Consider the following 25,401-nt stretch of genomic DNA (forward strand, 5'->3'; position numbering starts at 1 on the left):
CGGTGGAGCTCACTGCGAGTGAGAGTCAGAAGAAGACCGAGAGAAGGGAGAAGATAAAGGGAAATTTGTCATTTTATATGGTTTCTCTCTCATCAAATTGGTGGATACTATATTTTAATGCGTCCACTATACTACAGAAAATTACCACACTTTTAGAGTGTCCTTGGCAAATTGATGTCTTTGTGATGTCCCATAGCTAATTGCAATTTTTTTAAATGTTTTATACCAAATTTTGCCTACCTAAAATTGCAGCCCTACAGGCGTACATCATTTGGTATCAGGGGCTCTCTTAAGCTGAGATTAAAATTTTATGGCCCTTTCACAATTACTAGGAAGATTGGACAGGCTGCTTAGAGACTCCAACTTCAAAGGGCTCCAATATACATCCTATTTTTCATGTCAGCCAACTGAAAAAACACTTGGGAGCTCATGCAGTTCCAATGGCCAATCTGCTATCTGTTAGACCAGACGGCTGGATCAAAACTGAACCAGTTGTTGTATTGCAAAGGAGGATGGTGCTAGAAGGGGAGAAGCTGTGACTCAATGGTTGAATCTTTGGTAAATTTATCACCGGCTGAACCACCCTGGGAAGATACCACTGTGATCCGAAGTATGTTTCTACCTTTCAATCCTTGAGGACAAGGATTGTCTCGAGGGGAAGGTAATGTCGGAATCTGGAGATGAGAAATGGACTGAATATGTTCTGAATTTATGAATCTCTGAGGATGCTTAAGCCAATTGAAGAGAAGAGGATAAGGAAACAATTCAGGAGCGGATTATGAAGATCGGACGACTGGTAATAGACGAGGCATATTAGTTTTGCATCTGGGAGCTTGCTCGTTGTCAGGAACCACTGTTTACATTTCATTTTGTCGCTTCTCTGTTTTCCTCTGCTTTTAAGCTAGCTCTCGTGTGGAACCAAGGGTAGATACTGAATGTACTATAAATTGAGATGCCTTATGGCCAAGGAATGGATATGAACAAACTTATGATTATCTTTTATTTCAAAGTAACTTAGCTTTTGAGCCTTTTGTGTCTTGCGTCATACACTAAATTTCATGCAGTGGGGGATGGCAAGCAGCAGCGGACGGACGTGGGTGACAACGAGCCATGGTGGACAATTGGAGCTGGATCTGAACTGAGGGTTGCTAGACGTTGAGCCGGCGGCGGCTAGCTAGGATTTTTAGGATTTTACTCCCTTGCTCTTGCTCCGGTACAATATCAATATACAGGGAGGAGAAATTGGGAATTTAACTTTTCCTGGAGTTTAATCCTAAATGGCATATCAATTATATACACTAGTGATAGAAAGTTACTTTAATACTTTTCATACAAACTATCTCATATATACCCTTAACATACACAATGCTAGACAACTGCAGTCTTGTTTCTACGTGTGGATTGAATAGAAGCCGTGATGCCCAAAATATATGAAACCCTAAACCATTTGCAATTTTGATCATCATATACATCTTTGCAACATTTTCTGCAAAACGTTTATATAAATAAATAAATAAATAAATAAATGCAATAGAACAAATCAATTCCTGATGTTCCCATTCAACAAGAAAATATAAAGCCGTGATGGTCAGAACATGTGCAAAATCTTACAAAGAGGGAAAGTTAAACTTGATACAAAACTGAGAGCACACATGCATGCCCAGAAAGGTGAGTCGACCATGAGTGTGTATATAATCCCTTTTGTTCGCATCAATGGCGCGATAGGTGAAAGCGAGGACGGTTCGTGAACTTCCGTCCGTTAGCTTTGACATAACGCGTGATGCCAAAGCAAAAACCAGACCATAGTAGTGACAGCACCAAATGGAAAACATCATTACGTGCTGCAAGGAAATGAATCAAGTTAGTATGACAAAGCATGAAGAAGGATCAAATTAAACTTGTTGGAGTGAATTTGGCCTAGTGACTTGGTTATGTATTTGTTTCCACATAGTAATATGTTGGCTGCAAACAACTCGTCAAGTTTACAACAGTTGAGTGCCTCTAATCTGCATAAATTAACTTAAATCATTGCCATTTCGGTAGGATGAAATAGTACCTCTTCTCAGTGACATTATCAAGAATATCACGGCAGCCAAAAGCAGAGCAAAAGCAAGGCGGAAGGACTGCAAATGAAAACTCAAGTAAGTTCTCCACTAAAATATCCTAATTTAAATATGGAAAAATATTGTAGGATCGTAAAGGGCCTTTCCCACCCCAAAAGCTAGCCATTGAGGTGAGGGGCTCCCCCACTTATATCTTAAGTCCCTCAGCCTTTCACCGTGTATAGACCCCACAGAACAGGCCCACGGTCCATTAGGTATACGGGCCCCGCAGGCACCCACGGTCCATCAAACCTTCACATACTGTGTCCATCGGGCCAGAGATGTTAACCTAGCCAGGCTCTGATACCAATTGTAAGACCGTAAAGGGCCTTTCCCACCCCAAAAGCTAGCCATTGAGGTGAGGGGCTCCCCCACTTATATCTTAGGTCCTTCCACAACCAATGTGGGACTATTCAACAAATATCTCCACTAAGATATGCATAACGACATTCAAATGCCCATGTAACTCTATCAACACGAAAGAACTAAATTGAGGGAATACATCAGGGGTGGAAATCTTCGCAGGTAATTACACTGCTGGTTACCGGCCAGGAGCTCCAAACCAGTTACTGGTATTTCCGGTCAGAACATTATGAGCTGTATATTTTTTGCAGCATTAAGTGTGATAAATACTAAGTCATTAAAAAAAAGCACGCATTATCCATGCCATAAGTTTTAATACAAAATTTTCCATCAAAAACTGGTTCATGGTCGGTTACGGCTGGTAAATGGTTTGTGAATTAAAAAAAATGGATATAGTGGTTTTCCAGAAAGACTGGTATTCAAAACCTTGGTATGGATCATAGCATCACCGCTGTCAACTTATCCTAGTAAGTAGATGGAAACATCAAAATTATGCATAGAAATTCATTGTAAATTGCAATCCTTTTAAGCATGAGAATTCAGAACCAAGAGTAAGAACAATAAATGCAATTCACGGTATGCAACTTAAGGATTATTCATCTGTAAAAAAAAATCTCAAGTAATAGAAAGAAAATAACCAACCGCGTGATTCTCTATAAGTCCTTTGGTTGGAGTTGGCATATCCCGACTAACTGAGGATATGTGATGTCCTTGAAGAAGATCCATGGCATCCTATACAAGACAATAAACAAATAATGAGTTATCACTATGCCTTGATCCATCATTACCAACGTAAGGGATCTTTTCTTCACTCGTCCATGATGTCTTGGATAAAATAGCAAACCTAAAATAGCAAAATCCAACTCACTCCAGCCCATCAATGGTGAGACCAAGTAAGCAACATACCTGTTTAGTACCATCTGCAAAGTTGTTCAGGTAATATCTAGCCATTGCATTCCACAGATCATTTAAAATTCCCTGTGTAGTTCGCTTTCCGTACCTAATAAATAAATAAGATATAGTTAGGTTAAGAACAACAAATAACTAATTAATCATTATTTGTTTCTAAAGATCCAACAACCAAAAGAAGAAATAGATCATAGACAGCGGATTAATAGAGGAAAAAGTGAAAACATGTGGCAATGCCATTGGCAGAACGATAGTATTATTTTGCACCTTATGTGATCATGTAGTTTGTCAGTAATTTAATTATAATACTGCACTCTCATGCATTAGAACTGTGTCAACATCTTAGGTGTCAGCTCAGTCCTGATACTGGGAAGTAAGCAACTAAACATAATCCAACAAGTAATTTTTCTGATGGTGACGAGAAGATAACTTTTCACAGCGAGCAAGAAATAAATCAGTTTAAAAGTTGCCATTATAAAGGTTTAACTATTGAGGAGATTCACAACATGAAACTAGAGAAAATGTTTAGCAGGCTAGGTGTTAAAGGATCTTACAAGTTACAAAACCTTTGCTTCATAAGGAAACATTAGCAACTCAGCTTAAACGTGCTTATGGTTGCAATCAAATCATTACTTCTTTTTCTGAAATTAGTAGGTCCAAATTGTGCAAAGGAAAAGGGGCTAAATAAGAGAATTCACAAAAACTTGAAAACACAAATTACCGCACAAAGTCTCCCTTCAAGGCAGGAGTTCCAGAGTACTGAGTGCTTATTGCATCGCCATGGTTGGCCCACACTGAAAAAGAAGTCAGCAATTGTTTAGGACCAGCAACATTGTGAGACAAATGTGGGGGACATACTAACAAACATGTTTAGTGAATATCATATGCAACACTTACAAACTTTGTAATCTGCATCAAATGCCGGATAATCGCTGATTGTATTGTTGTCACCAAGAACACTGATTTTTTGCAGTTGGCTTTCCAATATTTTTCTCCCGATCATGCTCTGTTTTGTGTATTAAGGAGACTATTGTAGTTACATACACATTAAAAAAATGGAGAAGGCCAAAGAAACAAAGTAATTGCTCGAGAAAGACATAAGGATCCCCACACAACTACAAATACTTTGAATGTAATATTCTAGCCCAGTAGTTGCTACTTGCTAGTGATGTAACCCATGGTGTGGTTTGGTGAGATTAGTTCCACATGGAGCATTGTTGACGCCCGTAAAATGCTAAAAGTGATATTTTGTACTCCTTAAATACTTATGAATAAATGAGGTATTGATAAATGCTGTATTTATTTTGGCACTAACCTTAATGTATCCACGAGTTTTGGTGTGTCAACAAGTTTTTGGCGGTAAGCCGGTAATAAGTGCATCAACATATTCAAGCAAAATCAGGAAGTTCAAAAAAAATGCAAGAACAATGCCAGGCAACGTATGCAACGGCCCAACCAGCCTAGCCAACCAAGGGATGCAGTCCGGCCGGTCCCAAACCAAGCATGCAGCCTGGCCAGCCCAAGCTTACAGCCCAGCCGGTCCACTCCGTAGCCCAGTCGATCCCACACCGACATAAGTTGGCTAGCCCCACAAGATGCCTTAGCTGCTACTCCACCTCCTTGTATGCTCCATGCAGTGTGGGAGAAATGCCTCATGCCACTTCATTCCTCCATGCCTGGTGGAGATGAAACCCATATGCCCAAGGCACTTCTAATATAAATAGGGGGCTCCACTCTCACTTCACTCGCCCCTCTTCTCGAGAGGGTGGAAACAGCTAGGAAAAGATAGTTGACAAGGAAAGAAATCTCAGAGACCAGAAAAATACTATAGGCCGGAATGCTAACACTCCAAATTTGTACCACTTCGATGATTTTTTCTCCCCGATGGAATAAAACTCCTATCCCTTCAATCCGGTAAAATTCTGATGTGATCTTATTATTTCTTTCTAGTTTACTATTTGTTATCTGTTGGTACCTCGTCTATTCACACTTTATGTTTATATTATGCATGTCTAGTTACTCTATGTTTAGACTTCAATGTGGACTATTTAACCTATTGTCTGGACATGGTGCATGGCTATACATTTACAAGGAATGTGGGTGACCTAGTACTGCCAACAACCCTTCTCTCAAATGGATCCAAACTGAAGTTATCCAATGACAAGGATGAAACAACATATCATTTATTTTTTGAATGTCCAATGACAAGATCAATCTAGAATGTGGTGATCTGCTCGCACATTCTTGTGTAACGAAGGTTTATGCTCTACTACCAACCAAAGTCCATATCGACTAAACTCCTCACGTTGTGTAGAAGTGTTAAACGAAGATACTATGGTCAGAAATCCCTCAGTTTGTACCTACCTAAACTCTATATGTGGGACTAATCGCACCAAAACCACAGTCCGGGCTACAAGAGCCACTATTATTGGGCCTAGTATTAAATTCACCCCGTGAAGGTTTGACACCATGGCAGTGCATAACTAATGTCTAGAACCACCCCTAGGTACATAACCAAGTTTTATGACCTCCATGAGCCAATGCATATAACCCCATCAATCCCATTGTTTGATTGAAGAAATTAAATTGGAACAGGATTGGTTAAGAAAACCTTCTCTTTAGGAGGTGAGAATTATGTTCTATTTTCAACTTTCCATTCTCCCCGCATTTTTCCTCTACTTCTCTACATGGCAAACACATCAATCTCATTCAAGGCAGCCACATCGAAAAATCTCATCCATGGCAGAGTGCTTCTTCTAGGATCGCCTCCTCTCTATTTTCTGTGTTGGTTGGATGAATGATGCCTTGCGCCCTTCCCCCACGCGGTCAGAAGTCTATCATATCACCTTTAAGGCAGTTGGATGATTTCGCCTCCCCAGACTGCTCCATTGTTCTAGCTGCCTCCACCTCTGGCACACGCAATGACGTCGGCCTCCTTGTCCAACTCTAGGACAGGGCACTACGGCCTCTCCCCATCTGGCGCAGCGTGCGGCATCCTCTTCACTAGCTTCAACGTCTCCTCATAGACCAGAGTCATGCATGCACCATCGCTTTTCTCTCACCGGCTGATATCCACGCAGCGACCAGACATAGCAAAAGCTATCACGTGCGAGGTGGGAAGAGCTCATCTAGCAAAATTTCTGGTACAACACCGTTTTGCATCTTGGTCGAATATTCTATCATGTTGGATGAACTCGTCCCGGCTCATTCCACTTCGTCCTACCAACCAAATTCAGGGTGAGGGCCTCGTCCAAACTAAACACTATCTAGAAGAACCTAGGAGCGATTATGTGATGTTCTGTATCTTTTGAAAACTGCACTTAGATTACAATACTGTACTAAAGTACATCCCATTCTTTCAAAAAAAAATTAAAGCGATAGTTACCACATCAGCAATTATTTTGTTAGTATCTAGAATTACATTTCAAAATATCATGAAAAAGCTGTCCTTGGAAGTATGTACCTGAGTTACATTAGTACGATCCAGACAATCGACACAATTTGTTCTAACGGTTCCGGTCTGCTCTTCCATTTTCTCACCTTTACTATTTAAAAGGAAGTACCTATGCCATACAATTAAAAAGACTATGAGAACAAAGAAATAATATGAGTTTGGATGAAAGGGATTCTTTTGGGACATTCCTTGGGTTTTAATCCAAATTCCTCACCAAATTTCAGCTAGGAGGTTTTATATAACATATGTGACCAAAAGTGTCAGATGCAGCTACCATTTTGCCATTTGTTTTCTTGTTGTGTGGGAAAGGTAGATGTGAAATGTTTTTTTTTTCTCGCCATGTAGAGATGGCAACATAAGAACATAGAAAAAGAAGCAAAATAGTTTGACTAATGTACGATAAATTTGCTTTCCCTTTGACAGGAACAGGGCCAAAACTAGGAAGCATATAGCAAAATATGTGTACGCTTTTCAATGCATGTATGCTAGTCCCTACTACCAATAATTATAAGTTATAATGAAAGAAATATTAAACGAAACAAGGGTTATTAAACGAAAGCACATTACTGCATATATGCTATAGTAGTTTGGCAAAAGAAGGAACTGAATAGTAAATCAGCTACATTATTCTCTACATGAAATGCACTGATTTTTCAAATAGAAAATGCAGATACTCACACTTGCAGAAATGTTAAACAGAGAAAAATTCTGTAGAAGAAAACTCATGCTAACATATACTCTACCAAATCAAATGGCATTTTTTGAATGTGTAAAATCAACCCCACAATCTTATAATAAATGCAAAGATATTAAGATTTGATATGTAAAATGTTATTAATATATTTCATTTTCATGCAATTATATTTCTAATTATTTTGATAAATATATAATTTGAGAAGGCGATGATCAAACATGTGCTTTAGAGACTGTCAATGTACCAATGTCATGTGAAGAGGTATTATACAAAAATTATAAATGATAAAACATGTAGTACTTTGTATCTTCTAGCAACATACCTATGCTTCTTAAGATAATCCTCAATTTGATCATACAGTTGAGAAAGGCGTTCAAAGTGAATATGACCACAGATTTGATGGAAGTCAAAATGCACAAATCTGCAATAATTAGGTTTAATGCAATTATAAACAGTAAACCACAATAGAATAACTCTAGAGTGGAGCAAAACTTACCTTATATCTTCACTCAAGATAGGCTCAATTGATTTTGCATATCTTTCATACAGGCGACCTTCGCCACCATGCTGAATATATTAACAAGGTATATGATAGGTGAAAAATATCACACAGGAGTAGAACAAACTAGTACCACCACCGCATATTACTAGCATGTTAAAAATAAGAAGAGGCAAAACTCCTAAACATTTAACTAATTCTAGAGCAAACAATTATCGTTATGTAATATAAGCTGAAATGAACTAGTTAATTCTATTTCAAGGAACAGAATATACAAAATCGGAGATAAAAATGCAATTTATGGAATGAACATGGGACACTATTCGTCAAAGTGAAGAACTCTTTTTTCTTTTTCTTTTTTTTATCTTGGTTATGGACATACTGAACTCAGTTGTGGCAGTCTGCGGATCATGGATATCTCCTGGAGCCTCTTGCTGTCACGCAAACAACACACCGGGTTTCTCTGTATGCGGCTGATGTGGTCATGTTCTTGTGTCCTACAAGTGGGGACCTATCTCTTATCAAGCAGATTTTGGAGTTTTTGGTCAGATTTCTGGACTAAGAACCAATATGATGAAGAGCTCTTGCATTCCTATTCACTGCTTGGAAGATGATCTGGAAGTGATTTCTAATGAGTTGTCTTGTAAAGTGATGAGCTTCCCTTGCTCTTATCTCGGACTTCCTCTTAGAATATGTAAACCAACCAAGACAGAATTGTTGCCCCTTGTGGACAAAGTGGCAGATAATTTACCATGTTGGAAAGCCTCTTTAATGAATAGGGCGTGCTGGCTTATAACAGTAATGGTGGTCCTCTCGGCTTTTATGCAATGATGGCGTTGGATCTCTAAGTGGGTGGTCAAGGCTATAGATAAAAGGCATCGCGGCTTCTTATGGAAGGGAAGAGAAAACACTAATGGAGAAAATTGTTTGATCTCTTTGGATCGTGTGTGTCGGCCTTTGTCCTATGGAGGCCTTGGTATCCTTAACCTAGAAAAGATGGGATGAGCATTATGCATGAGGTGGTTATGGCTTCAAAAAACTGATTTTGCTAGACCTTGGGCTAGTTTATCTTTTCATGTGCCTCAGAACGTCCATTCTCTTTTCAATGTGGCTGTCAAAACTATAATTGCGAATGAAGAAAATACCAAATTTTGGAGCGATAGGTAGCTGCAAGGGAAAACAATAGCAAAACTGGCCCCTAATCTCTTTGCCTTGATCTCTAAGAGGCAAGGAAGCAACGTACTGCGGCGCAGGCTTTGGAGAACAACAGATCGGTGGCTGACATACATGGGGAGCTATCTATTCAGGTTCTTTACGAGTACATGACCATTTGGGTTTTGGTATAAGAGGTGGTTCTGCTACAAGGTGTACAAGATCAACATGTTTGGAAGCTAACGGCTGATGGGATGTATTCTTGCAAATCTACCTATGAAGCTTATTTCCTGGGATCGATCAAGTTTGCTCCTTGGAATCACATTTGGAAGAGTTGGGCTCCTCTTCGCTGTAAGTTCTTCATCTGGTTGGCCGTCAATAATAGATGTTAGACAGCCAACCAACTTGCTAAGCGCGGATTGCAGTACCCCGCGGCATGTCCCCTTTGTGATTAAAGTGAAGAATCCGTCAAACACATTTTGATTTCTTGTGTCTTTTCTTGCCAAGTGTGGACGGCACTATTCTTGAAGCAAGGGATATCTGATGCAGTGCCTCAACCTTCAACTATTTGTTTTTTGAGGTAGTGGAGCCAAGCTACAAATGACTGTGTTTTCAATGGCGCCAATCCTAGAATTGCGGCGGTCTTGCAGGTGGTAGAGAATGAGGGTAACCTTTGGTGTTTAGCAGGGGCATTTGCCCTCCAAAAGTTTCTTAATGGAGCAGCAAACCTAGGCAGCTAGCGCTTGCCAGTATTGGCTGGGGTGTGTGGGTGTGTTTTTTCGGTGAGAGTACTCTGGTTCTCCTACTTTGTATTTTTGTTCTTTATTTTTCTTCCCCTTAATGAAATGAAACACATTTCTCTTGCTTTTTCGAGGAAAAAAATGAAGAACTCTCATTCTGGTCCTGCAATCAAGACAACCATATGACACAGCCTAGATGATTTGTAGGGGGGTGGGTTTGATGTTGCAACTGTGTGAAGTATCAAGATGAGGCCCTGGACCCTGTGGAATGGCTAAGGATCTATGATGTGGTTCCAGATGGCAAGGGATAGGTGAAACTGGTATTTCTTTCTTCAATCATGCGGCAGGACTTTCATAGATGAAGTTATCTAAAACCACTAACATCTAATGAAACAACAAAATGACTTATCCAGAGATATGCATAATTAAGACCAGTTTTATCTAAATATGCCAACAATTAGACTTCTGAAGACTGTGTAAAGTCTGACAAGCTGCCTTGAGGCCAGTCAACTTGCACACCAATGGTAGGGAATCCCAACATGACTGTTATACATGACAAACAGAATGAAGAGACTGGTTTGGGTCCAAGAATTCAATACTTACTGTATTGACAAGATCAACAGCCACGACAGCTCCATATTTCTTTTGTAAATCATGAAAATGCCGTTCAAGTACACGAGGCTGCAGAAATCAAATCCAAGAAAATTTATGACAAGAAAAGTATAAGCAATGGCTACATTGCAAATACTTAAGTTAGATCTTCATAATATGTACATGAACTGAAGGGGTAGAAATTAGTGGAGCAACAACGAGAAATTAGTAGAGCAACAACGATAAAAAGGAAAAAAAATCGTATGATGAGAGCACTCACCGCCTCCTCTACTCTGACAACATCAAAACTAGGTTTATATGTCAAATCAACAATTTGTTCCCACAAAAAAGGCATAGAACCTCGAACCTGCAATACACATCAATGTAACAAAGTTATCACAGAATATAAAAATAAACTGTAAGCCAAAATAAATATGAAAGGTGCTAGAAAAAAGTTGGGAAAACCTGCAAACTTTTAGTGTCATATTCACCGCTAGTATCAAGATACAAATAGGAAGACAAGAAATCTTTTAGCGTACATGAGCTGTGCATGATTGACTCTTTTTTCCTTTTCGATTGTTGATTCCAAAGATAAATTGGAAACAAAATATGAAGGTTAACATAACTTTATGTGTATGCAAATCATTATTTTTTCAAAAAAAGAAATGGGACATTGCATCATGTCAATTCCTCAAACGGGGACACTAGCTCCCCTATGTGTCATTCAATTGAGTGAAGAAACTTACTTGCACATATGATGCTGTAAATTCTTTCGATTGCATTATCTGCTCTGATTCAACAAAATTTGCAGCATAACCCTCTGGATCAGCTCCTCGCCTCCACATCCGGGTACCTTCAACAAAGAACAGCTCGTAAATTCCTAAACGATCATTGACATTCAGTTTCCAAAAATAGTAAAATAGCAAATGAATACAAATTTACCTTAGGTTCTAACTACGGTAACATTTAATGAAAAGAAAATGGCGAATAAGCTTTTGATGGTTCGTAACTCTTACCTATCCTACGTGTACACCGACGTGCAATCAGGGTCACATTTACCTTCTCTGACCCAACTTCTGCATGGATACTCTGAAAACCTGATATTTAGTTAAGTTGCAGAAGTTCAAATTGACATATGACCTTAACAGAAAGGTAACCTAAATATAAACTATCATAAGTCATCTAACATCTCAGGTAATAAGTTGAGATGTTACGATGAGGTGAAGGATACTTCCTTGAATGACTGGTAGTAAGTATTGGTGCAGCTGTTGAGGGACAAAAGGGAAATCAAAATTAATTGTAAATATTGGTCACACGATCCACAGTTAATAACAACACTAATCTTACTTTGTTCTCAATTAGAGGCTCCAACAAGTAACCGTTCCAAAGAAATCTTGGTTCTGCCTGCAAAAGGTATAATTAATTAATCTGGTGCAAAAGTAACCAGTAAAGCATCAAAAGACTTATTAACATGTCCAAAGTGTACTCATGTAGTTTATTAAACCATTTCATTTTCTGCAGAAAATTCCTCCTATGCCACTGAGCGTTCCTTCAATTCCTTATTATGCTCCTGCTTTTGCACTCACTTAACTGGTTATGTATGAAAATGGCACAAGAGAAATAAAATTTGCACTCAAATGACGTTCAAGAAATGGGAAGTATATAGTGGCAAATAAGGTGTTGAGGGGTTTATGGGATTTTCTCGCACTACATGCATAGGGTGGAGGAGGCAACTGTGTCTTCAAAGTAGTAGAAAAAAAATCATGCTCCTATCACTTTTACCACTACCATCAAACTCTATTAGTTGATTAAAGTTGTTTTGGATTACTACCCTACACTGTTTTGGTAGTGCTGAAACCTAGGCAAGTTTCAGTACTACCAATTATTTGGTAGGGTCCATAGGATTGTATTGATTTGGTTTGGTTTGATGCCAATTATGAGCCAATTCTTTGTAGGTTAAGACAGCTTTCGACTGCTGCCAATTTGGACATGGGCATTGCCAAAAATATGGCTCCAACCCAAATGCATCACAACTACTATTCAAGTGGCCAAAATATTGGAAGGGGTCTTGGTATCAAACCAAAACAGTCCTTAGTATTACTAAAAGTGTGGTCAATGACTTAATTGTAAAAAGGTAATAAAAATAAGCGGTGGATTGAAAAATTATTTGCATATGTTGTTACAACTCAATTTTTCATTTTGTTTACGGAACAGTTTTTTCAGTGAATACCATCAAACAAAGTTTTAAAAGATATTCACTGTGATTGCTAACCATGCTATGACATGTTTGTCTTTCATTTGTATGTCGTAGCTAGCGTTCATTTCTATTTCCGATTGTCTTTATGAAAAACAAGATGTCTTAATCATGACATGGGCTCCATCTGTGTGTTCTTTCCTTTTTTTGCACCACCTTTCTCACTGTCCCTCACAGAGTTATAACATTTAATAAGAAAGCGTAAAATAAGTCAATGAACATTTCACTGTCCAGGTCATTATAGAATACTTGCAAGTTTGGTACTGAGTGGCCAATGCGGTCTTGCAGGATGGTAACGTTGGAAGTTCACAAAGTCGGAATCGTACACGTGCAAACCAGCATATGAGTCCTTTGTTGGCACAATCAGATTCTCACTATGCAGAAGACTTTGGGAGAGCTAGGCGCCCTTGTGGTGCAAGTTTTTCTATGTCTTCCAATTAATAACCATTGCTGGACGGCTAATCGCCTTGCCAAGCGTGGACTGCCACATCCTGCTACTTGTATGCTTTCTGACCAGGCTGAGGAATCCATTAATCACATCCTAGTTACTTGTGTCTTTTCCCAACAAGTGTGGTCACTAATTCTCCAAAGGTTGGGGCTGATTTCCATTTCTCCAAGTCAAAATTCTACTTGCTTATGCTGTTGGTGGCCTAAGGCAGTGTAAGAGGCATTGATCAAAACTCCAAAAAAAAAGGGCTCAATACAGTTATCATTTTGGTGGCTTGGGAAATCTGGAAGCATAGGAACGACTGTTTGTTTAACGGCGTCAATCCTAATGTAATGTCTGTCATCCAAACGGTGGCAAATGAGTATGACCTATGGTGTATGGCCGGAGCTTCTAAGCTCACATATTTCCCTAGTAGGTCGCTAACCCCGTTTGGGTAAGGTTGTTTTTGTTCCTTTTCATATGTAACCTCAGGTCCTGTTTGTTTGTAGGGTGAGGGAGGGTTTTTCTTCCCTCCTCGTTTTTTTTTCCTGTCTTAATGAAATGATACGTATTTCTCTTGCATATTCAAGAAAAAAAAGGTCAATGAACCTTAAAAGAATCCAAAGGATAAGCTTGAAGATTTTGCAGGATGCTAGTAGAATCATTACCAATGGGCACAGTGTTAGCAATATTCTAAAATACGGTGCAAATGTCATCACGGAAAAATCAAAATGTAACATCAGCTTTTGCTAATTTCTCCCACCACATCCTTCTTAAGAAATCAGGACAAGGAAATAAAAGCAAACATACTATATTGTACATCTAGAAAATATTTTTAAACTGAAGCACATGAATATTTTATTCTAGGTACGCTATGGACTTCTGCTTGCTTCTTGGACCTGTTCATTGAACTGAGAATCTTCCATTTGACAGTCTATTTAAAACTAGAAACTATAATTTACAAATTAAGTAAGAATCTATTGTGTGACATGTTCCGATATAGCTTTCATGCATTTGGTTCATTTCGCTTGGATTTGTATGATAGCTATTTTCTCAGGAAGGAATATGCTAACTAGGAGTGTGTGGTATTATAAATTGAGTTTCTTAAATGGAAAATCACATCGTTACAATTTTGTCACACGTGACTTCTCATGAAAAAATATTAACCACAAATTGAGCATCAAAAATTTTTAGCTGCAACTACAAATATCGGCCATTCAACATGGCTTTTGTCACAAGGAAGAGACCATTCAACATTTGTTTTTTCAATGTCGTGTTTCTCGCTTGGTATGGTCTGTTGTTCATATGGCTTCGAACATACAACCTCCTCAAAATATTACTCACTTGTTTGGGCGTTGGCTTACTTGTGTTCCTAAAGACATGAGAAATCTGCTTTTGATGGGTGCAGCATCTCTTTGTTGGTCCATATGGCTAAGCAGAAACGAGGTAATTTTTGATAACAAGGTGGTGTCTTCTCCTTTGCAGGTTACTACTTTAGTCACCCGGTGGCTACGCTCCTGGGCCATCCTCCACAAACAGGGACTTCGGGATACTATTGCGGTGGTATCGCAACGTTTGGATTAGGTGGCACAGGAGTTTTTTACCCAGGAGCATGGGTGGCGATCTAGTCTACGGATTGATAGCCACTAGTTTCTATGTTTTGTGATGGGGAAGTGTTCTTAGGTCCAGTTTTTTGGTTGTGTGCATTCTATGCAGAGGCCGGGGGTGGACTCAGTTGGAATGTATCATCTTGGTGTATTTAACTGAGTCTTAATAAAGCTTCCATTATCTAAAAAACAAATATCGGCCAAATGAAACACATTGCATTTAGAAAATTTTAACTTCAATTCCATCTTTCTACATCACAAGTGTAATCCACTGATCTAATAAGTAATAACCAAATATACAATTAGGTTCCATAATAAGGAAAGCGGTATAAATCATGTGAAGATGTTGAGGACAAGCTATAGAAGCTTGCAGATTATATAAGAAAGGATAAAAAAGATCAGGAATTTCATGCACAAGCAAACCACGGAATTATGTAAGGAGCTAGGCAACAAACCTGTCTCCAAAGTGGAAGTGACTTAAACTGATCTCCTAGATCATGCAGCCTCTGTGAACTACAACATATAAGGGGCAGAGATAAATGCTTAACCAACTTAAAACGAAAGAAGAGGAAGATAACAAAAAAAAAAGAAAGATGGAACCCCCTCTATACACTTCAGGCAAATGTTTGCAAGAAAAAAAAAGGCATAATATTCATTGAGGTACCCACGTTAGTGTTAAGTTGACATCATAGGAGAAGTACAGGCCTATAGTCCTCTCTGCTGCATCCAGAAGTTCCGAAAATTCTGATTCCATTTTCTTCTGCAAGAGCTTTATGGAATGACTAATGGAATATGGATGGAAAGAAATTGTAAATAAGGCCCAAATAATCACTTCCAAACCTGCTCAGCAGAAGAAGTATTTAACGAGTTATTGCATGGCAGAACTTTTAGTCCCGTCAATTTGAAAATTGCATGCCCCAAGTAGGATCCAACACAATCACGGCCAGTGATCACAAGAAAGTACGACCGAACTGCAAGTTTGAGCACTCCAATCACACCAAAAACTATTCTAACTTTAGGATTTGTAGAGGGACCACGAGGTGGCAACTCTTCCACTAGACTCATTGATCCATTTGTCCGATCAACTGACAGGAACAAATCAGCAAGACCGTCAACTGGTTCAAATACGTAACGGTCTGCAAACTCCCACAGCCTTAGTCTTGTGTGTAGCTTTGGTGAAGGGCATGCTTCAGTTGCAACACTCATCGTGTGATGCCCTGATAGAGGAATACATGAGTAAATGTTAAATCATCAGAATGATAAATATGGGCCACAGATATAACCAGTCAAGACATGTGATGCCCATAATATACTGGAACAATAGTAACAGATGAATACCTGAATAATGTTATCGTGCTCTTAAAATAACCAATAACAGTACAAGTGTCAGGATTTTCCTAGTAAGGATAAGCCTATTGTAATCATAGAATACAAACACATGCACATTAAACTAACATCCTTAAAAAACTAATTGGGATTTGTGGGCCATGGAACCAACATCCTTCAGCATCTAGAACTGTTAGATAGCCATGGTCCGATGATCATATCATATCGCATATAGCAAGACAAAAAGAGCATATGAGACAAGAAGCCAAACAAGTATGACGAAAAGGGCCAGGGAAGGTACCCTGCCATGTATCCTTTTTATCACAATAGATAGATAGGGAAATCAAACCGGATAACTATAAATGTCAAATAAACAAGAAAGCTATTACATAAGAATGCACAGATAATATAATGTGAAAAGAAAATCCATAACCTGATTTTAATACTCATCACATGATCCTGACCTTGCATCATAAAAAATGTACACAGTTTTCTATCAATCATGCCAACAGTGCCTAGGACTCACATTTTCTTTTTTTCTACAAAATGCTATTCCATGATTTCATATAATTATGCACTGACAAGTCAATATTCATACCCTAAAATTAAAATGCAAAACGCTCCTCACACACCCGCACCACGACGCAAAACCGAGAAATTTTGGCAAGCAGTACGTTCAGCGCCTCAAGATCGATCCATCACGGTCTCACTGTCAAATCATGCGCCCCAAAATTTTGTATAAACAATTCAAAATTGCCGTAGGAAACGAAGCACACAAAGAGGGATTAGATCCTGACGCACCTAGCACTCCGGCAGCGGTAGGGGTCGGAGGAGAGTGGAATGGATACGGACCAGCGGCGGTTGGGGATCGGAAGAGGGTGGAATGAATGGATTGGAGAAGGGGAATCGCCTCGGAGAAGTGGAGAAGGGGATGGAACTAGCGGTAGTGAGATGAACGCGGGAGAGGGAAGGGCCACACTAGAAGCGGGGCGATGGTGGCCATTTTTGGTGGGTAGCAACAATGTCGGAGGCCTGGCTGATAAAATCCTCACGTTCTAGTACTTTTCCTTTTTTTTTTTGATTATTTTTCTTATGGATGCGACTACAGGGAGCGCATGCACTCGGTTGTGCTAACCAGCGACCATGCTTTTTACCAAAAATAGTGCAGTGTGTAATCAACTTGTTACCCTTCTTACTAAAAGTAGTAGCACCTGCCACTTGCATCCTCATTACCCATCTAAATTTCAAATAATTTTTTCTCTTAAATTACTTATCTGATCTACGACCCGATTACATCGTTTCGTTGCAATTATATCTGTACATCAAGATCTTACATGATTATATTATGATGAAAAAAATATTTATGCTTGTAAATCACTTTAATTATATACTAAGTTACTTTTATCATATATATATATATAAGAGTTGGATTTTTTGCACGCAAGTTCACATGTACCCACAAGGCTAGTATATTAGGTGCTAACAAAATGTAACATACATGTTATACTATATTTTTTACAAGTGTAAAATACCTTGTTTATATAATTTTTGTATTTCTTATGCAAAACTTGTTTATGTAGTTTACCTTGTTTATATAAATTATCTTGTTTATGTAGTTTTTGATGGTAGGATATATATCATTTTGGAAATATCATTTTTGCAAGATGACAATTTGGTGATATAGTAGATATATTGTTTTCTCATTTTGACTAAATATCATGTTATAAACAAAATAAGGGTTAGAAAAATACAATGCACTAGATATATAAATGTTATATATGATTATTATTGAAAAATTTATTTGGTAAAAAATGCAACATACATGTTATACATATAGTGAACCAACCTAATCCTAATTATCTTTTCTCCCTATAGTAAGCATTCATTTCGTTAAGGTTAGCTACATTTTGCAGCAGGAATCTTGGAACACATCAACAGTGTAGATTGTAGGTACATATGAACCCGAGTGCGAATCTGCATTATACACACACACACAAGCAAAATGCCCATGCGTTGCATTGGGTGAAGCAAAAAAAAGAAAAAGTAGTAATGGGTGTGTGGGAGGAGTGTAAAGCCACCAAGGTTAATTGAGCTCCTCATAGTCAAATCGAATATTCCCGGTGCAAGAATGCTCTAAATCCACTTACATGGATTATTATAAGAAATCAATTAATACCACTATAAAATCTCTATAATATAAAAAAATAAATTTTTTTGCCGGTACTTTAGTACGTCATCCGTGTATGAGTCGGTTTTTAACTTCGTTTACTTTTGGAAATACATTTTCGTATTTGAGTTAGTTTTTAAGTTTGTTCGTTTTTGGAAACATAGAAGGAGTCGTATAAGAAATCTCTTTAAAAAAACTCGCATGCTAGCTTGAGATGATCGGACTCCTAATTGCAGCTTATGACTTTCTAAAAATATATATATCTAAGCAAATTTAAATAGTGAATTTCACATTAATTAAACAGTATAACAATAATAAGATTAAAATAACTCTCATCCATTGCAATGCACGGGGATTTTTATAGTGAATACTAAAATTTGAAACCATAAAAAGTATTTATTTTTATCATGAGTCAGTTGCAATGTACGGTTATTTTTTTGTCATTGATATTGATAAACACTTTTTTATATCATAAAGAGTACCCATAGTAGAAGAAATATTTTTAGCTAGCTATCAGATCAAGCTCACTGCACTCCAGTAGCAGAATCGTTTTCACTAAAAAAAAACAGAAGGAAATCGTACGATAAATAGAAAAAAAAAGTGACGTGGTTAGGTGTCCTACGGCGAATGAGAAATTGACGCGGAAAACAATCTTGATGCAAACACAATTAATTTTGTTGGTGATTACGTGTTTTTCTTGAAAAAAAAAGCATGCGATTGTTTTTTATATTTTAAAAAGTAAATCATTTTGTTGGTGATTACGTTGTTTTTTATTTTATTTTTAAATAGTAAAATAGCATCTATTTTTATCTGATCTCTGGTACACGTGAGTCCAAACTTTATAATTCAGTGTTTATAACGACGTGCAAGCCTCATATTTAAGCAGGTGCTTGAGTGCTTCTCAAGCTGTGGGGAAGTTATTCGTGTTACAGTACCACGATGCTACAGTCTCGGTTGCTACAGTACCGTGCAGTACTGTGCTGGCTGGTGCTCCTCTGTTATGTGGGCTGGCTGTTGGGTTGAGACTGCTGGGCCGGCCTTATACTGCTTTGGTTGGGCTGCTTGCTAGCTTTCTGTTTTTTCTTTTCTCTTTTATTTGTGGGTGTAAGAGATCTCCATCACGCTTACGGATTGTGGATTAGCGACAAAATATTGTGTGGGCCCATGCTTAACGACGGACGAATGATTAACCGGAAGCTTTACTTATTTTTTTAATTAGGTACTGCGGACTCTAATATGTCGTGTTTTGTTGATGACGAAAAAAAAAGATGTTTAATTTTCAAATTAAAATTGATTCATTATAAGATTTCTGAATCATAAAATATCTGTTGAAGAAAGCGGTGTTAAACGTTTGATTTTTCAGTGCATGGTCCGTGCTAGTGGCAGAGAGAAAAAAATTGGGATTAAATAGAATTTGAGATGTGAGAGGCAAAATAGACTTATTCTGAGTAATAATTAGTGTTCAATTTTTTTAAACGGTAGTGCAGCATATGAGAGGCCGGCCCGTACTCAGTGCAAAAGGTTAGGCATATGAGAGGCCGGCCCATACTCAGTGCAACGGTAGTGCAGCATATGAGAGGCCAGCCCATACTCAGTGAAAAAGGTTAGGCATAGGAATAAGTTTACCGGAGGTCCCTCAACTTAACAGCGAGATTTTCTGAGGTCCCTTAACCACAAAACCAGAAATCTCCACCCCTAAACTATACAAAACCGTTCACTCAAGCTCCCTAGGCAGTATATATGGGTGGTTTCGCTGACGTGGCATCCTAGTCAGCAAAAATAATTAAAAAAATACGTGGGGCCCACATGTCAGCCCTGCATATTTTTTTTGGCAAAATTTGCTACAGGACATCTAAAAAACGTGTAATTAGTTAGAAGATACCGCAAGAATGTTTATTTGTTGTAGGGCATTGTAAAAAACTGGTAATTAGCTGATGGGCACCAACAAGATTATTTTATTATATTTGGAGGAATATGAGAGAGAAACAAGCATTAAATACCAGTTTACCCTTGCCTCAAATTAGTTAGTCTTCACTAATCACATATTCTCATCGCCAAGCAAAGAGCAAGAGAGAGGAGGCTCTCTCGAGCGCAGCAGCAGAGTCGTGTCGTTTCCTCCGAGGGCAGCAGCAGTCGCCGCTGCCATCGCCGCTTTCTCGAGCGCAGCCATCGCCGCTCCCTTTGCGCTGTCGTTACCGCGCACCGGACCACGTGCACCCTCTGCGCCGTCGTCGCCGCTCCCTTTCTCCGCGCATAGGAACCATCGTCGCAGCTCCCATTTTCCGGAAGAAGCAACCGCCGCCGCTGTCGTTTCCTTTCTCCGCGTGCAGCAGCTGTGCCGCCGCCACCACCGCTCCCTCCCTCCGCAAGTTGCCGCTGCGCCGCCATGTGACCGTGCGAGGCGTGGCGTCGGCGCCGGCGGGCGGAGGCGGCTGTTCAGTGCGTTCCGGCGGCTGCGGGTGCGGTGGCTAGTGGCGCTGTACCGCCGCTCGCTGCGGCGGCTGCGCGCGTACTACACCAAGGCGGTCCAAGACCTCCTCGAGGGCGCGACGGTCATGAGCACGCTGCACTCGTAGGCTGCCACAGACTGCTCGTTCGGCGCCGCTTTCACGCCGGTGGTCGTCGTGAAACAATAACACCAGTGGTTGCTCCTCCTCCTTCGCTTGCAGGACATGAAGCCATGGAGTAGTAGCACCGGTGACGGCAGGTGAGCGAGCGCCACGACGATAGGCGAAGCGGCGGCGAGCAAGGTTGAAGGCAGCGGTTGAGAACAGAGAGAGAGAGAGAGAAAGAATGAGAGAGGGAGAAAAGGATAAGGAAGAAACAAAAAAGAAAAAGAAAAAAAATCAAAAGGTACTCCCTCGTCTCATAATATAAGAGATTTTGAGTTTGTATTTATATTGTCTGACCACTTGTCTTATTTAAAAAATTTGTGCAAATATAAAAAACGAAAAGTTGTACTTAAAGTATTTTGGATAATAAAGTAAGTCAAAAAAATAATAATTTTAATTTTTTTTAATAAGACGAGTGGTCAAACAATGCAAGCAAAAACTCAAAATCCCTTATATTATAGGACAAAGGGAGTAGAACCGTACTTACACAGCTGTTTCTCTCTCTAATTTTTTTAGATATAATAAAATAATTCCGCGGGTGTCCAGCAGCTAATTACCAATTTTTTGCAGTCCCTACAGCAAAAACGCGTTATTGCGATGTCTTCTAGCTAATTACACGTTTTTTGAATGTACTGTTAGCAAATTTTGCCTATTTTTTTTCTTCTCTGTTCTTCCTCTTCTGTTCTCTTTTCTCTCTTCTCTCTTCTCTCTTGACTTCTTGGGTGAGGGAGGCCGGCGGCGGGCAGCGAGCGGCAGCGGTTGGCGGTGGCAGGTGGAGTGGCGGGTGGTTTCGCCGGCGTCATCTCTTGCTGGCTCCCAATACGTGCCGCGACCTGGAGCCCCGCGCGCGTGGCGGCGGTGCTCGAGCAGGCCACCGCGGGTGACCTGCTGACCATCGCGCTCGACGGCGCCGGTGAGCGCGTCCAGAACGTCGACAACGTGCGCCACATCATCTTCGGGCGGCATGAACGGCCGGAGTCGGAAGCCGGAAGCCGAGATTACATGACTTTTATAGCTAAGAAAACAAACTTCGGTCACATCGTACGGGCACGCAGCACGCGATCAACTTAATTTGGCAGCCACTAGCTGGCCGCATGCACGAAGCTAACTGCCACACAACTCATGCAACACATTCATGTATTGACTAGCTCTAACTAATCAGCTAACTAAGCTATGCATGCACACCACTAACAGTTTTGTGGTTAGGTGGTGCTGAGGCGCTGAGCGCGCTCTACTACGACCAGCTCAAGCTCCAGCAGTGGCAATGGCGGAGGAGACGAGGGCGGCGGGTGGGACGCGTATGGGAATGGCGTGATGAGGTCATCGGCAGCGGGGTCGGCGCAGAAGCAGGCGAAGGAGGATGCGGAAGCAGGCGAAGGAGGAGAGCTTAAGCATGCAGGATGCTCAGAGCCGCCTCCTCCGGCGAGCTCACCTTTGCCAAATCCTGCACGCCACACGTCGTCTCTTCCTGGAAAGAACGAACCAGCGGTGTGGACGTCGTCTTGTCCACGGTGGTGGCGTGCTGCTCCTTGACGACGGACAGGAGGAACTCCACGGCGCCGGGCGCGCCCTGGACGCACCGCTGGACGGGAGCAAGGTCGGAAGAACTCCACGTACGCGAACGGGAGCAAGGTCGCCGCCCGCCTCACCCGCCTTCTCCGCCGTTCTCCTCGCCGCCCCGGTGCGCTCGTCTGCCGTGGGCCCGCAGCCGCTCCGCCCACCGGCCGCCGGCTTAGATCCCTCACTGAAGAAGAAGAAAGAAGAAGAGAAGAGAGAAGAGAAAAGAGGAGAAGGGGAAGAAATGTGCAGCTGACATATCGGCTTCACGTATATATTTTTTTTCCTGACTATATGCCACGTCAGTGAAACCACCCATATATACCTCACGTATATATATATTTTTTCCTGACTAGGATGCCACGTAAGTGAAACCACCTATAAATTCGGCCGGCTTAGATCCCTCACTGAAGAAGAAGAAAGAAGAAGAGAAGAGAGAAGAGAAAAGAGGAGAAGGGGAAGAAATGTGCAGCTGACATATCGGCTTCACGTATATATTTTTTTTCCTGACTATATGCCACGTCAGTGAAACCACCCATATATACCTCACGTATATATATATTTTTTCCTGACTAGGATGCCACGTAAGTGAAACCACCTATAAATGTAAAAAGTTAGGGTGGTGGGAATCGAACCCAGCTGGCCAAAGCAAAGTTTCACTCCGCTAACCAAGTTGGCAAGCTGCTAGTTGTGTTCAATAATTCAATCAATTAATACATATTCTATATCAATCGTGATTTTGAAGTAGATTGAAAATGGTCCGACTCGACTATTGAGCCGATTAAAAATGATTTTAGCAACGTTTGAACAGGATGACGGACGGAAAAAAAATCCGGAAACCTTACGTATTTTTTATTAGGGGTGTGTGTGTCTATATATATATATATATATATATATATATATATATACATACATGTATATATATATATATATATATATATATATATATATATATACATATATATATATATATATGTATATATATATATATATACATATATATATACATATATATATACATATATATATATATATATATTGTCAGGGTTACGGATAAGGTATACCCTCTATCCTTAGACGTACGATGAGTATTGATACGGTATACCCACGCGTATACGGATAGTTCCAGTATATGTTAAGGAAATCTATCACGTGATAGAAACAGAATCCACGGATGTAAGGAGTCCTACTCGGGCAAGACCGGGTCTTTACCATATCGTGAGAGGTCCGATATCTCCGAGTTCTACTTGGAGATCAACTAACCCGCGGTATAAAAGGGACCCCCTGGGCAGGACCTAGGGCATCGAATCTCACCGCAAACACATCCACCACAGCTACGAAGCCGGAGCGCATAGGAGCCAAGTCGCCGGGAGATCTAGTCGAACCAACTCGACTACTCTCTCGTCGGTACCATCGAGTTCTGTTATTCCCTTTGTATTATGTGATTTCCATCATATAATCCCATACCAACTGGATTAGGGCTATTACCTATCAAGGGGCCTGAACCAGTATAATCATTGCTTTCTGTTTGCTTGATGCCGTACTACGTAGATCCTCGTTCCAACGGACCCCAGGTCTACGGGTATCCTCCGTTGACAGTGGCGCGCCAGGTAGGGCGACTTGGTGCTCAAGGTTCTACTACTATGACTTCAAGCCTCTTCGACGACAGCGTCGACCCCGGCATCAACCAAGGAGCCTCAACTTCAACGATGCTGGTGTGGACTCAAGTCGGCGAAATCGTCTTCCCGGTCTACACCACGATGCCGATCTCGAATGGCCCAGCAATTACCAGGAGCGAGAATGGCGTGGTTACGACCCCGGTCGACTCCACGTCGAAAGATCCTCCTGCAGAAGCGGAGAACGGAACATCGACAACATTTGAGCCCGAGAAGGATCCTAACACGGCCAAATCTTGTCTCCCCGACGAGAAGCACGAGCCGACAAGGATAACTTCCGAGGCGACAAGGACCTGGTGTCCTATCCACAAGACCAAAAGGCACACCTTGCAAGCTTGCTCGGTTTTTCCCGACGTACAAGCTGAAATCCGTGCCTGCAAATAACGTGGAATTCAACGTACTTCCCCCACTCGTGATGTCTATTGTCCCATTCACAAGGCAAAGACTCACGACCTCTCGAGCTACAAGGTCCTTCTCAGTGCCATGAGGACGTCGCCTCCTAAGGTCTAGCAGTCACAAATCTCCCCTAGAGATGCGGACAAGGAGCGAGGAGTGGCGACTATTTCAGATCGATTCGTCGGGGTAATCGATATCGACCCCCACGAGCCGTCTTCCTACATCTGCTCGAAGACCAGGCCTCATCATCAACAAGTACAGCACGCAACGTGTACGCTATTGATGGGACCAGCACATCTACAGGCGGCAACACGGAAGCGGAGGATCAATTGGCTACGCAGGCCCAACATATCAGAACCATCAATGCAATACTGAGGGAAACCCCTTATGATCCCGTCTTGAACGCTGATCTTGATCAGTGGATGAAACGACTACGGGAATCAGTGGCCAACCTCAGTAACGCGTTCGAGGAAGCCGCTGCCAGGGCACCACCAGAACAACCGCCGACAGGCGGCGCTAATGGGGAACAGCCTGAACAGCGGACGCCACCTCGTCAAGCCACCCCTCTGCCTCGCGGCACTAGTGATCTCCGCGACCATCTGAATGGCCGCCGAGAAGCGCGACGTACTCAAGATAACGAAAATCGTTCCCGACATCGCGTCTCTTCGCGACATCGCGAGAACGAAGAGCAAGGAAGGCATCCGAGCGAGAACCGAGACCGTGATGATCGCCACAACCGTCGCGAACGCACTAATCGCGAGCAACAGATGCCGGGCGATACCAGTCGAGGACGACGCCGTAATGACGACGACGATGGAGATCAGCGCCGGGACAACAACGGTGGGCGATGACAAGGTTCTCAAGAACCTGAGCGT

The 25,401-nt window shown here is 40.9% G+C and overlaps 1 protein-coding gene across 4 annotated transcripts; it reads right to left on the reverse strand.

Moving 5' to 3' along the window:
• Positions 1-1,531: 1,531 nt before the first annotated feature.
• LOC4350352 (phosphoinositide phosphatase SAC7) lies at positions 1,532-17,132 on the reverse strand. Of its 4 annotated transcripts, none has more exons than XM_066305519.1 (20): positions 16,920-17,132; positions 15,633-16,009; positions 15,461-15,552; positions 15,248-15,305; positions 12,009-12,074; positions 11,852-11,908; positions 11,736-11,769; positions 11,521-11,601; positions 11,251-11,357; positions 10,785-10,871; positions 10,517-10,594; positions 8,019-8,089; positions 7,845-7,943; positions 6,838-6,937; positions 4,272-4,380; positions 4,096-4,168; positions 3,372-3,465; positions 3,108-3,197; positions 2,057-2,123; positions 1,532-1,841 (listed from the first exon to the last, which is right to left on the reverse strand). In XM_066305519.1, the coding sequence occupies exons 5-20, from the start codon at positions 12,009-12,011 to the stop codon at positions 1,711-1,713; spliced, it is 1,281 nt and encodes a 426-aa protein (XP_066161616.1). In that variant the 5' UTR covers positions 12,012-12,074; positions 15,248-15,305; positions 15,461-15,552; positions 15,633-16,009; positions 16,920-17,132; the 3' UTR covers positions 1,532-1,710. The 4 variants fall into 4 exon arrangements, with proteins under 4 accessions (XP_066161616.1, XP_066161615.1, XP_015615366.1 ...); XM_066305518.1 differs by lacking the exon at positions 12,009-12,074 and adding an exon at positions 16,751-16,827; XM_015759880.3 differs by lacking the exon at positions 12,009-12,074 and adding an exon at positions 16,717-16,827.
• Positions 17,133-25,401: the final 8,269 nt, after the last annotated feature.

Source organism: Oryza sativa, chromosome 11 (assembly GCF_034140825.1).
Source record: "Oryza sativa Japonica Group chromosome 11, ASM3414082v1".
In the NCBI taxonomy this organism is placed as follows: Eukaryota; Viridiplantae; Streptophyta; class Magnoliopsida; order Poales; family Poaceae; genus Oryza; species Oryza sativa.

What these genes read in the sequence shown, in the direction of transcription:
- LOC4350352 (XM_015759879.3), bottom strand. Translation starts at nt 15,998, where the DNA reads ATGAGTGTTGCAACTGAAGCATGCCCTTCACCAAAGCTACACACAAGA. An exon ending in GATTATCTTAAGAAGCATAG is followed by an intron (nt 6,938 to 7,844) that starts GTATGTTGCTAG and finishes TGTATGGCATAG; the next exon opens with GTACTTCCTTTTAAATAGTA. An exon ending in GACTTATAGAGAATCACGCG is followed by an intron (nt 2,124 to 3,107) that starts GTTGGTTATTTT and finishes TTTCATTTGCAG; the next exon opens with TCCTTCCGCCTTGCTTTTGC.